We start from the raw sequence: 14,305 nt of genomic DNA on the forward strand, positions 1-14,305 counted from the left end.
TAGAACCTTGTACCTACATACATGAGAGAAGGCATGAGATAAATGACTGAAAATGTAGATGCAACTTCCTGATTTGGGTCACCATTTCATATTACTATGGTGACAAGGTCATTAACTATTTCAAGTTAAGAAAAAACTGAGCAAGGGTATTGGGATATGATTATGGCTGGTATTGTCCTACAAACTATGCATATGTCTTTGGATAATGTCCCAATATTTAGGCCAAGGGTGGGAAACTATGGCCCTTTTATGACTTGGGGACTTCAGTTCCCAGAATTCCTGGGCCAGCCATGTTCTTCACCTCTGCCATAGGTGATTGATGAACGTTAAATTATTCAAAGTCAAACTCTGAATATTGAGAGGGCAAAAATGGGAACTACTTCAATCAGTTCTTGTGAGTTTCTTTGAAATAGGTGGCTGGTTGGCCTTTGTGGGAATCATGGAATTGGATTTTGGCTTGATCAAATAAGGATCTTCTCATATTAATGTGCTCTCCCAAATTAGTGTTACATGGAATTAAAGAAAGGTTAAGTTAAAAGTTGTTAATATCCCTTTTCCCCAAGATGAAATCTTACCTCTGGTGCCATAAATGCAATAGTCCCCAATAACTGTCCTTGAAATTCTCCAGCACCAGTTCCTTTTGATGCCAATCTAGCTGCAGCTCCAAAATCAGCAATTCTTAGCCTATGACCTGTGCTATCAATTAACAAGTTGGCACCTGTTGGCATTATTAGAAATGCAATTAAGTGATGAAAGAAATGCAAGTACACTTGTGGTAGAAAATGAAAAAAAAAAGTACTATTTTTCTTTATTCAATGAAGTAAATTCTGGAGTAAATTTAAATATATGTTGCAGTCTACATTGTTGAATTATATATATATATAAGTTAGCATAATAATAATGGACTATACAATAAATTAGAATCAAAGGACAGAATAACAATTTGGATACTTCAATAGTTATAGACTGAAGGCTTTTTTAAAATTGCTGTTACATGTCTGTTAGAGATGTTCCCAAATTTTATTATAATTTCTAAGTTAAAAGAAATAGTAAGAAAGCAACAACTAAATACAATATATATTTTGTTTTCAGAACACAAATAGAATATTAAAAATAAAAAATAAAATAAAGTAGGTATCCAATAGCTTTTGAAATATTAAAAAATACAATGTGAATATTTTTTTCATTTCTAAGCAAGTTCTCTGTGGATGGCAAGTCAGAGCTCTGCCTTTGTCTTTTATATATAAATATTTATCTTATAGATGATTATACATAGAATAATATATAACCTAAGAAAAGTTAGCACTGTGCCTGGCAGCATACAATCCTACTTATCTTGTGCTTTCAGTAACACATCAAGAATATTTTTTGAAGATAATTGCTCCAGAGAACTACTGGGATATTTTCCATATCATGTAAATATTCAAAAAAATTAGTTCTTTTCAACAGACTTTATTTTAACATAATCCAAGATGAAGAGAAACAAGTACTGAACATTACACAAGCAATGATACCACAATAGCTAAACACATTGTGGCAAATTAACATCTGCCAACAATTTAAAGAATGGAACTAGATAGTGATGAATGAACTAAAAATAACTATTCCCATTAGATGGCTCATTGATTGGCAATGTGTAAATGTTTAGCTATAGTAACATTGATCTTACCTTTGACATCTCTGTGAATGATCTGATTTTCATGAAGGTAAGCCAGGCCACGGAGCAACTGTTCTGTGTAGTTGGCAACTACAGACTCTTTAAAGGCTCCATATTTACCTAACAAATGAGCAACAGATCCTCCTGAAAAACAGGAGTATATTTTATCCAGGTTGGCTATTTGAAAACAGCAACTTAAAACAGTTACAAAATTTGATCTATCAGGCAGGAAAGGAATTCTAAGGGCTTTCAATGAATTCTCTTTGGCTTCCTTATATTTACAGTATTTTTCGGTAAGACACTCTGCCCCTAAAAGTGGGTGGAAATCTGTGTGTGTCTTGTAGAGGGAATGTTGCCGAAGCCCCACTCACCTGCCAGCCCCCACCCTTCGGCCTCTGCCTCCTAGCAATTTGCCTCTTTGCAGCAATGGCAAACAGCCTGGTCAGCTTCAGCACAGCCTGATTTAACACGATCAGCTGATTAGCGGTTGAATCTGCCTCCCGGAATACCACCTATCAGCTGTTCCATTTTCGGCCTCCATGTGTCCCATTTTCAGCCCATTCCAGGCGGTAGGGATTGCTGCCGCTACCGCCTATCACTGCTGCCTGGAACGGGCTGAAAATGGGCCATGCGGAGGCCAAAAACGGGGCACATGGAGGCTGAAAAACAGGATGTGTGGAGGCTGAAAATGGGACGCATGGAGGTGGCAATAGGTGGCAGTGGCAATGGGCGGTAGAAATCCCCCGCAGCCTGGAACAGCTAATAGGCAGTATTCCAGGAGGCAGATCCAACCGCCAATCAGCTGCTCGTGCTAAATCAGGCTGTGCTGAAACTGACCAGAATGATTCCCCACCTTACAGACTTTCAAATGAGGATTACTCAATTGGATTGACATAGGTGGCTACAGAAATTGAGTAAATTAAAAATAGGCTCTTTCCCCCAGGTCTTGAGTAAGAGTGATAGGGGAGTTGGGTGTCTGTTTTTATCTCCATGCATAACTTTTGATGCAAGAGGTTAATTTTGCTTGTTTGTTTCATTTAACATATTTTTATTGGTTAATGAGCAAAATGAAGTTTCTGCCTGTCACTACTTTTGGGGGGGTTTTTTGGTTTTTTTTTTTACTTGTATGTTCAACTGTCCAGAATCATTGAAATTGAGAGACCCAGAAAGGTAAAATATAAATAAAAAATGATGAAGAGGGACTCAAAATTTTCCTCCAAGAAACTATTGTCCAAAACAATGCTATCCTCCTACATAAGGGACGAGATAACTTTTGGAGAAATCCTAATCCAAAATTATTTACAACTTTAAGATATCAATAGCAATAGCACTTACACTTATATACCACTTCACAGTGCTTTACACCCTCTCTAAGCGGTTTAGAGTCAGCATATTGCTTCCAACAATCTCATTTTATTGATCTCGGAAGGATGGAAGGCTGAGTCAACCTTGAGCCTTGAGCCTGGTGAGATTCGAGCTGCCAAATTGCAGGCAGCCAGCGGTCAGCAGAAGTAGCCTGCAGTACTGCATTCTAATCACTGCGCCACCATGCTCTTAAGATATTAGATATTAGTATCTTAAGAGCCATTGCGGCTCTTAAGATATTAAATCCATAGCAAACAGAAAGTATGTGGAAGAGGCTGAGACCCCCCCCCCCCACACACACACACACGTTTATAAGAACAGGAGATACAGCACAATCAGATTTGCAAGATTCTGTTATTGTAGCCATGCCCAATAAAAGTAGCTTTATCCTTCCTGTCAAGTTGATAGTCTACCTGGTGGGGCTGACACAGACCTAGAATTCAATGAGAAACCCCTAAACTTAACTCTAATGCCACAGAATTGTGAGTGGGAGACACTTACTAGGAGATACATTTTGGCATACATACCTGCCATCCATTCTATAAACAGGTTGTAGTTGCTTTTCTCACATGTAGCACCTAGCATTCGAATGATATTAGGGTGATTCAAATGGTTCATCATTCTTATCTCTTCTCTCAGGGCTTCCACCACTTCTTCCTGCTCAGCTGATGTATTCCTGACATATGTTACCTGTTTCATAAAACATGTCAGCTTTTGATTCAACAATTCCATAAGCAGGAAAAGTAGCAACTGTCACTGTTGTAAATAGATCGGATTCCATGTTGAACTATTTGAAGGAAAAGATTCAAAGTATGATATCCTGAATGATATCACTAGGTCAGAGTGCAGAATGTGCACCCAGAGATTACATGAGGTTCCTAGAGGCTTTCAGAATTGTTGCCAGATTGTAATTTTACTGTGAAAGAAAAGGGAATATGTACATATACACTTGTATATGTGTGTGTGAATAGCAATCATTTGAAGGAATTTTTTAAATTATATTTAATTTCATCCTGGTCTCACACATAGCTTTTTGAATATCACTGAAAGAATGAGTGCAACCTTTGGACTAAAAAAAGTTGTACAACTGTACAACATATATAACAATCCTGAATACCTGCTATTTTTGCTGCTGTTACTAATATTTTATTGTGACAAAATTCAAATCAATTGTATATACTTCTTTCCCTAGAGTAATAAAAAAAATTACATTGTGATATTGAAACTATGTGTGTATCCAACATGCTATGCATCCCATTTTAAAGTCATAACAATTGTGATACTCAATTCAACAAGTGCTTCCAACAGATAAAAAAGATAATATTAATCAATTCTACACCCTACTTTTGGTGTGTGTCCCCCCCCCCATTTGCAACAAATAGTTAGGAGAACAATATACTGGTATAGGCTTTGATAATTAGAGGGACATCAAGAACAATGGAGGAATATTTGTGGGATCTGCAAGGGAAGGGGAAAAAAATGAAATAATTCTTGTAGCACTATGATATAAGAATACATGTAGCCCTTGACTTATGATCAAAATTGAGTCTGGAATTTTGGTTGTACATCATTGCGCTTGTTGTTAAACAGCTCAACATGTGACCTGACTTGATTTTATGACTGTTTTTACAATAGTTATTACATGAGTCTTTTAAAAAGGAATTTCACAAGTCCACAGAGGGGAAAAATGATCGTTTAATGATAAAATACCTCTATATATGTTTGTGCCTGTTCGGCACATCTTAATATTATTTTCCAAATATTCATTCAGCAAGTGCTTTCAAAATATTCACGAGCATCTTTTTACCTGTTTCACCGCCATTAATGTCCCAGTGCCAACATCCTGAGCTTGATAGCAAGAAGAAAAAGCTCCAAGGCCTATCTGTTGACCTTTAAGCCATTCATTGTCTTCCCTGTAATGATGCTTTGCTTTGGTATGCCCAGGCAGAGTTTCTGGTGTCTGCAAATTAAATAAAAGATATGATAATGTAATCCTTTGAAATTTAGGTGGAAAAAGGATTAATGTATTCTTAAAACAAACATATGAAGCCTCTATTTATAATACGCAAACAGCATAAGCATTTCTTTAAGCTCACAGGTTGTCCAACTGCCCCACCCAACAATTTAAGGAAAAAAAAAAAGAATTTTTAGGACATATGCAGACATATATTTGAGGTAAAATAGACCACAATAATTATCTATGATAAATGAGATGATCATCCGACATTTTAGAACTCACACCATGCATGTCTCTCACAGAATAGAAGACGTTCAGTCATAAACATCTGCGTTCTATTAACTGGAAATGTCTAGAGATCATAATAGCCAAGAATACTGTTTCACTGTAAAATGTACAAAATAGACCTAAGATTCTTATTCTTGTTCCCCAAAATAAATCCCAGATTTAGTGACTGAACTTTTTAAGTAACCAAATTAATAGAGAATACATAAAACCTTTGGTTGTTAACAATAGTAGGAGTGTGCAACACATTTTGTGCACAGAATACATGTTTGATTTTGGCTTGGTGTGAACTCAAACTAAACATGCACATTTAGAGCATTTTGGTCTATGTACTGACTGAAATAGGGGTATAGATACATAAGAGCTGCAGCTGAGAGGAGAAGATGCTGGGAAGATCAAGGAGTGGGATATGCTGCACTAGGACTGAGAAGTGAAGGCAGGGAAGAGAAGGAAAGATGTTGGCTAGGAGGCATGTTGACCTGTATTGAAGAAGAGAGGGGACAATATGCAGCTGCCTTCTCCTACTTGCTATAAAAACACACCAAAATTCCTCCAGATTTTTTGTTTTGTTTTGAGGAATAATTAGAGTTGCTGGGAGCTGGATGGCATATAAATTATATATATTATGGTTGGTCCAACAGTCAGTCAAATGTTCAATCTGCATTTGACATTTTTGTCCACCTTATCGTGAAAGATCGATATTATTAGGACCTATTGTTGGTTCAGCACATTAATTTATTTGGAATTTTTACTGTGAATAATGTATGAATAATGTTTTATGAATATTTTTATTACTATGAGTGCTTTAATTGCTTAGGATTGTTGCACATCATTGGGAGTGACTGTTGCACTTGATTGGGAATAAAAGAGTAAACAAATGAATAAATGCATAAATGCCATCTATCTTTTATCCATAGTAAAGGTTCCCCTTGCACATGCTGCATGTGCTAGTCGTTCCCGATTCTAGGGGGCGGTGCTCATTTCCGTTTCATAGCCAAAAAGCCAGCGCTGTCCAAAGACGTCTCCGTGGTCATGTGGCTGGCATGACTAAATGCCAAAGACGCCTGGAACGCTGTTACCTTCCCACCAAAGGTGGTCCCTATTTTTCTACTTGCATTTTTTATGTGCTTTCGAACTGCTAGGTTGGCAGAAGGTTGGCAGGAGCTCACCCCGTTACGCGGCACTAGAAATTTGAACCGCTGAACTGTTGACCTTTTGATCGACAAGGTCAGCATCTTAGCCACTGAGCCACTGCATCCCTTTTATCCATACACCTATTTAAAAAAGGTATGTTCCCCCCCCCTTTTTTTTGCAGTTTCTACTGCAGTCTCTCGTAGCATTCTAATAGGGATTTCCACAAAACCTTGCACTCACATTATGATCACTATCACTACAAACAGTGCTATATCTAGAGACAAAATCGATTGATCTTCAAAATGCTATCAGAAATATATTGTGCAACAGTTAACAATAAGAAATAGCAAAACCCCAAATACTCACATCCTGTTGAATAATTATGATATCTTCACCATTTTCAACTTGAAGCTGAGGAACTACTGGGAGAGCATCCTGAGATGCTGACATGGCCATGGCAATAGCTAAAGCTTCCTCTTCTTCAGCTTCCATCTTTTCCTTGCATTTCTGATTATGATTCACATCGTCTTTATACGTGTTATCATTTTCTGCACGCTCAGGGGACAAGACAGCCACTTCAGACTTGAACGTGACAGTTCCATCACTGACTGGAGCTTCAAGTAAATCTTCCATACTAGAACTGAGTTCTGCATTAATATCCAGTTGGCTACGTTTTTCTTCCACTGGGGTGAAAACAGTCTCTTCGCTTGGTATAGCTGTACTAATACTATTATCACACTGTGATGTGTCATTTAAATTGAGTGACATGCTATTTTTGGAGGTTTCCCCCTGTTTATTCACGTCACACGGTTTAGGTCGAGATGGCTTTGGCCTATGTATATGACTGAATGGCAGAGGCCTGGCCTGGGTAAAAACAGGGGAAAGCTTTTCCAATTCTTTTTGTTCAGCACAGTTTCTTTGAATCTGGAGAGAGAGCTTCCGCTGCATTTGAGGAGAAGCCGAAGGTATTTTACAGGGAACAAATCCCTGAGATCTGAGTTTAGGAATATCAGTTCCTGCAGGTGCAGAGGGGGTAGAGGGGGAAGGCAAAATGGGGAATATGGTTTGGGAATGACAGGGTGAGAGAGAAGAGTTCAAGCACTGACCAGGGGATCTGCTTTTTGTTTGAATGGCTGGCTTTGGTTGTTCCGTTGTTCCTGCTGTAACAGGAAGTCCCAATGAAATACCAGCCATTATGTCAGAAAAGTCCTCCGGCGTAGCAGTTCGCTTTTTACTATCTAGTCCTTTCCCACTTTTACCTGTTAACTGGATTGTGTTACTTGGAGTAGTATTCTCCGTCGTTTCTGGAGAGTTATCAGGAACTGGAGGCTGTGCAAATTCATGCCTGCATTCCCCAGAATGCATTTGCTCCATGCCTAACTGGATGGCTTCTGCAATTTCCATTTCGTCTGCTATAGCCATCAATCGCCGACGCATTCTTGTATGATGTATTGAGCTTGTCATGCTCAACATTTCTAACAGTTTTACAAATACTTGGGGTACTCTTGCAACCATTCTGGCAGCACTTAAAAATATTCTCCGGGACAATTTGCCCACCATCGAATGGGAGTTGTCAATTGACCGCAGCGCAAAGCTCAGTAGAGATAACAGCTTTTCATACCTAAAAATGAACACGAAGCTGTTAATTTCCACTTATTTTTCTGAAATAACTTTTTAAAAACCATCAGCATTTCAAGAGAAAAAAGACAGATTTTAACGTAAGACTTTCTAAACCAGCTAGAATTTTGATATCAAAGAACAACTTTTTAAAAAAGTTTTTAATTTTTTTATAAAAATGTCAAATCAATGTGTGAACACTGTGGCATCTAGGTGCCATACATTCCAGTACATACAAAACTGATCAAATTAAGGATTATTATTACATTCGATCAATTTATGAAGTTCCCATTACAATACACATTTATATTAGGTTACAATCTATAATTATTCAATTATTCTACCTATTTCTCATTATTACTTCCATTTTATCAACTAAAATGTAATACATTAATATTCCCTTTATTTCTATTTCTTACTCTAGCTTTTAATCATATTGCCCTCTATTAAAAAGCTTTTTATTTCTTTCCTGTCTAACTTCTAATCATGTCATCTGCCTACAAAAAAGAAAGAAAGAAAGAAAGAAAGAAAGAAAGAAAGAAAGAAAGAAAGAAAGAAAGAAAGAAAGAAAGAAAAGAGAGAAAGAGAATAAAGAGAGAGAGATAGGGAAAGACAGTTCAAAACAGCAACCCAGAGCAGGAATCATCCTTCCATCATCTCTTGCCCGCTTTATTCTTTAATTGCTAAAGAACAACTTTTTAAAAGCAAGTTTTTCTAAATTATTACCTGTCAATGATAGCATCAGCTTGTAAGATATCTCCACTAACAATGTGGGGATAAAATTCACCAGGAAATTCTAACAGCAATCGATCTATAAGACAAAGACGTCCAAGTAATGCTTGCCAGTTGTTTGATTCAGATTGTGTCCCAAGGATGCAATTTAAGACAAAATCAATACCCCCAATGCCAATCGACCCTGCAAGAAAAGTTTAAATAAAGAATTAATGGAATTATAGTATTTGAGCTGGCAGTTGGTGTCTCTTATAAGCCAGTTTCCTACACATAAAGTTGTTTTACCTAGTTTTAATTCCTGTTGTTATGAACTAATTCTGAGTTTCTGAACTCACTGGTTTTTTTTTTTTTTAAAAAAGTGTAATGAGCAGAATGCTCCTTCTCAATATAAAAGATATTTGATGTATTTGAATTTATCCATACTGCCATTCCTTCGGTTGGAAACTTGCATAGAGTTACTCATCGCAGAATTATTTCAAAGATACAAATGCCATTATAATGATTAATGCTATGATCCATTACATATTAAAGAGAGGAAAACGTTAAAAAGCTGTTCATTTGGTGTAGAATTCAATAAATCTAGACATAATCACTCAGAATTTTAGCATTACCATTCTTTAAAATTCCCATAAGCATATCAAGTTCTCCAATTATCACACCACTGAATTACATTACTTGTTTTATACTTGTTTTTCTTTCATTTTTTTACTCTTATTCCAAATTCTTCTGCCTGTTTACTAAATTCTATTATTCTTTGAGCAGTATCCATTCCAACAAGATTTTATTTTCTCCATCATTTATTATTTTTTATTATATTCAAAATCAGTATGTCACTTATTTATTTGTTACATTTTTATCCCACATTTTTCCTGTTTCTCTCTCCTGTTTTTTTATACAGCAACAATCTGGTGAAGGAAGTAGGGTCAGAGTGAGTACTTCATGGCTATTGGCTAAGGATGGCTCTCCTTTTGTATTTTTTCCTGCACAATATATATAGCCTATTACATCTTCTATTGCAAATTAATTTGTTATGTTTGCAATTACCAACATGCTATTTCCTAAGTTTCTTGTTATGCATATGTACAGAATGCTGCTTATACATTTTTCTTCTTTCCTCCCGTTAAAGTCAACTCTATTCTCTTTTACTTTTTCATCTTTATCTCTATCTATTCCTGCTATGAATTCCTCTTTAGTGACAGCAATGTACCCCATGCTTTATTTAATTTCTTAATATAACTTGCAAATATCTGAGCCAGTCATATACGAATCTCTATTACATTGACATTTTTAACAAACAGCGTTCTGAAGAATTAAAATAGCTCTTTATTATTTAATTGATATAAAAATTACATCCAGCCCTTCTTACTGCTTACTTAGATTTTCAAATTCCAATTAAAGTTTTAAGTATCTCTAACATTCACCGGTTTTACTGTTAATTTCAAAAGCCTAAGTGAAATTTGATTTAGGTGGAAAGAAATAACAGAGCTGTAGAAATATTACAAAACCAAATTAAACTGCTGAATAGATTTTATGTGTTGAAATAAATTGCAGTTTCAGATAGATTTGGCAGATTTATATGTATACACACATATACAAAAAAATGCCTTTAAAAACCTCTGATGATCCCAGCTGAGTTACCTGATCGTCAGAGGCTTTTAAAAGCATTTTTTCCTGCAACCTCTTTGGCCGAAGAGGTTGTAGAAAAAGTTGGCCATGCCCACCCAGTCACATTAGCCCCACCACCACCAAGCCATGCCCATAGAACCGGTAGTAACAAATTTTACATTTCACCACTGTGCTATACTATATTGGTAATGTTACTTAAGTAAGAAAAAAATGAAGCTTACCAGACTTAAGTATTTCTCGACCAATTGCCAACTCTCCTGCTTGACCTTTACACATCTCCATCAATGTTGAAACTGAAAGTTGACTTGTGCGGCTGTAAAAAGAAGAAGACTCTATTTTATAAGATAAAAGGATGAATAATTATTAGAGCTGACTGAATACATTGTAAGTAATTGTTACTGTTCGCTTAACAAAGTAATTCATTTTGTTAAGATCCATAAGACTGCTGAACAATCACACCAGAGTGTGCCAGGATTGCACGCTCAGTCATTAAACAAAGTAGTCACATGACAATGACTCTTTTACTCAACAATGGTGATTCCGTCCCAATTGTGGTCATACATTGAGGACTACGTGAACTTTTTAATCGTGGTTTATTAGTATTTATTAATAGTAATGCCTACAGAAAAATTTAATGTTATATATCAGTACCGTATTAGGTAACAATAGTGTGCTAACATATTACTTCTTTCTAGTGTTTTTTTTTGGGGGGTAACAGTTTTCACTTTTTCAGCACAAATATCCTGTCAGGGTTTCAAGTAACACCCCCAACGAGTTATGCATTCATAATAGAACTGCATGCAAATCCACCAATGGCTAAATTCCCTTTGAATTTGTCCCAGTACTATAAAACTAATACAATTTTGAAGACATTAATCTAAAATATTTAAATAGATTAAAGCCTATACCTGTTGGGATCTGCACATTTCACCAATATGGTTTCCACAACTGGTTTCAAAAGCTGTTGCAGTTTTGTCCTCTCTGTTAGGCTATGGCAGGGAGTATATACCAGCATGGCTCTTAATGTTTTCTTTAAAAAAAAAAAAAAAAGGAAGATAAATTTAAAAAAACACTACTTCTTAAAACCCCACATACATTTCTGCAACTGAAAGATGAACGCAAAATACACCAACCTTACACACAACATTTTATACACAAATTGCTTCTGTCTACAAATCTGTCAATTGTAAAACAACACACCTCTCTGTCATTTAAAATTTGCTCCTTTTTCTGAGATTCCAAACAAATATTGACATTATCTGCTAAACCAAAGGGAATAGCTTGAGGCAAAGTTACAAGAGTCCATGAGGAAAGGACAAAACCAATGATCAGCTTTCAGACTTTTTAGAGAAATCTGTTCCCAAATGTGTAAACTAAAGATACATTCAAGAACTGAATAACATTTAAAGTAAAAAGGAAGTAATGACATGTATCTTTCAGATATACGTGCAGCTTAATATTGAAAATCAACTTATTTAAGGAACTAGTTTCAGCAATACTGCACAGCGAGACTACTTCAAATATTGTACTAAGAATTTTGAAATAGAAAAGTTGGTGCCACTGTGAGTCTTTGATGATTTTCACATAAAAAGCAAAACAATAAGCATGCAAAAATATCACAAGACTTCTCAAGTCACTCTACAAATACCTTGGTAGCCTTGGTAGTACAGTGGTCTAAAGCACCCTGTTATTAAGAACAGCTGCCTGCAATTACTGCAGGTTCGAATCTCACCAAGGCTCAAGGTTGACTCAGCCTTCCATCCTTTCTAAGGTAGGTAAATTGAGGACCCAGTTGTGGGGGCAATAAGCTGACTTTGTATAAATATACAAAAAGAATGAAGGCTATTGCTTAGCGCATTGTAAGCCGCCCTGAGTCTCCGGAGAAGGGCGGCATATAAATCAAATAAAAATTAAAAAATTTTTTAAAAAAATACAGCATATAAAAGTTGGGATGGAAATTATTCAAAATATTGCATGACTTTGAGCAGCTGTCTGAATCTTGCCATAAAGAATAATTAATTAGAAAAAAATAAGAAATTTTCTGAGGATCAGACCAGTTCTCTTTCCATTCTAGGATCAGTTCTCCTTCCATTCTAGGAGGACAGGGAAAAATATTTTAAAGAAGCTCAAGAAATTGGCAAAGTAACAATTAAGGATGTTTATTTTCTATACTGCCTTATAAAAAACTTTTTTTAAACCAGATATCAAGTTCAGCTAATGTCCTAAGTGCAATATTAACTGTTTCCTTCTGCCCATAAAAAAGGAAATATTGCAGGCTTAAAATGATTTTCACATTATTGTTTATCATTATGGCAAATTTAGCATTATAGCATCAAAACTTTGATGTATGGACCCTGATTTCTAGATCTATCTTGCTGTAAAATTATTTAAACTAGAAAAAAAAATGAACAGAATACAGAATCTGATGGAACAAACTCTGGAATTCTGTTGTACTATCTATGGGCCTATTTCTCATCTGCATTAAGCTATCTTATTATCTGAGAGAAACAGGGAGTGATGGCTCAGTGATTAAGACGCTGAGTTTGTCAGCTGGAAAGCTGATAGCCCGGTTTGAGACCCAATGCTCACACCCAACAGGGTGTGACAGGGTGAGCTTCCATTACTTGCCCCAGATCTTGCCTACCTAGCACTTCGAAAGCATGCAAGTGCAAATAGATAACTAGGTACCACTTTGATGGGAAAATAACAGCGTTCTGTGCACATGGCGTATAGTTATGCTGGCTACATGACCACTGAAATATCTTCAGACAACATTGGCTCCCTCAGCTAAAAAACAGGGATGAGTACCACCACCTCCCGGACTCAGGCACAACTGGAAAGGGGAAATCTTTACCTTTACCTTTATTATCTGAGAGAGCTTACCCTAAGCCTCAAGTTAAATATTCTAGAATAACTTGCTTTGTCTGGAAATATATAAATTTCAGAGTTGAGAATAGAAAAAGGCATATTTCTAGAATTGCTATGAATTGCTTTTAACAATTTGTTTGGAGGGTCTCTATCTCAAGTAAAGAATCCATATCTCAAATATGCTGCCCTATTTCTAAATTCTTAGAATTTAGAAAGGAAGGTTATAAAAGAATAGATTACTTACTAAAGCAGCAACATACACTTTGTAGACAGGATCAGCACAAACCATAGAAAGTACACTGCAGCAGGATTCCACAACAACATCTCCTGAGATATTTGTCTGGGATGACCCATTAGCTGCCCCTAGAGTTCCAGGACTTGTGGTGTTTCCACTGCTGCTTCCAGAATTTCCAGTGCTTTCACCATTAGCCAATAATAGAGCACCACTAACATCATGGGAGAGACGTCGAAGGGCCATCTCACGTATATTCCAGTTTCGAGAAAACAGGCAACCTACTAATTCCATTCCAAATACCTAAAAAAATCAACATTACAAAATCAACATTACAAGGAGATCCTGATGGCGATTATATATTTAGGGATACATGCACAGGTACACCTGAGATAAGACACTGAAATTCTTGTGGCATAGACTACAAATGGATGTACTGCATGTTTTTAAGAATTCTTATTTTCAATATACATTGTGAAGCAATGCAGATTAACAAGATCAGATGAATATTGCACTAAACATTATTTGGTAAAAAGAGGAAGCAGTGACAGGCTGAAATAAAATGTACTAAGAAATTTAGTTCATTAAAAAACACTCTGAAGTAGATTAAAGAGACTGAAGTTAGAATGCAAATATTTTCATTTTCATTCTCCATGGGTGGGCACAATTAATGAGGCTATTGCAGTTATCTACCATTCAAAATTATGTTTGGACTCTAGACTTCCAGAATTGGAAAAAGAATTCACTGCTATCAAGCAATTTGAAGTATTTTGTAGTAACGTCTGGTCACAGTAGCACATCAACTAAATTAGAATAGCTACAGGTCTCCAAA

The 14,305-nt window shown here is 36.3% G+C and overlaps 1 protein-coding gene across 1 annotated transcript in view; it reads right to left on the reverse strand.

Annotated features, from left to right (window-relative positions):
* The window catches only part of MAP3K1 (mitogen-activated protein kinase kinase kinase 1), a 56,334-nt gene that overhangs the window by 1,812 nt on the left and 40,217 nt on the right, over positions 1-14,305 (reverse strand). Inside the window, exons 10-18 of the mRNA XM_070935876.1 lie at positions 13,486-13,776; positions 11,282-11,403; positions 10,595-10,686; positions 8,742-8,931; positions 6,765-8,019; positions 4,830-4,982; positions 3,550-3,712; positions 1,670-1,801; positions 576-718 (exon numbers count right to left, since the gene is read on the reverse strand). Coding sequence (XP_070791977.1) covers positions 576-718; positions 1,670-1,801; positions 3,550-3,712; positions 4,830-4,982; positions 6,765-8,019; positions 8,742-8,931; positions 10,595-10,686; positions 11,282-11,403; positions 13,486-13,776 — 2,541 coding nt within the window. The remainder of the gene's footprint in view (positions 1-575; positions 719-1,669; positions 1,802-3,549; positions 3,713-4,829; positions 4,983-6,764; positions 8,020-8,741; positions 8,932-10,594; positions 10,687-11,281; positions 11,404-13,485; positions 13,777-14,305) is intronic.

Source organism: Pituophis catenifer, unplaced genomic scaffold (assembly GCF_029215685.1).
Source record: "Pituophis catenifer annectens isolate HBS135680 unplaced genomic scaffold, rPitCat1.0.hap2 SCAF_2, whole genome shotgun sequence".
NCBI classification, from domain to species: Eukaryota; Metazoa; Chordata; class Lepidosauria; order Squamata; family Colubridae; genus Pituophis; species Pituophis catenifer.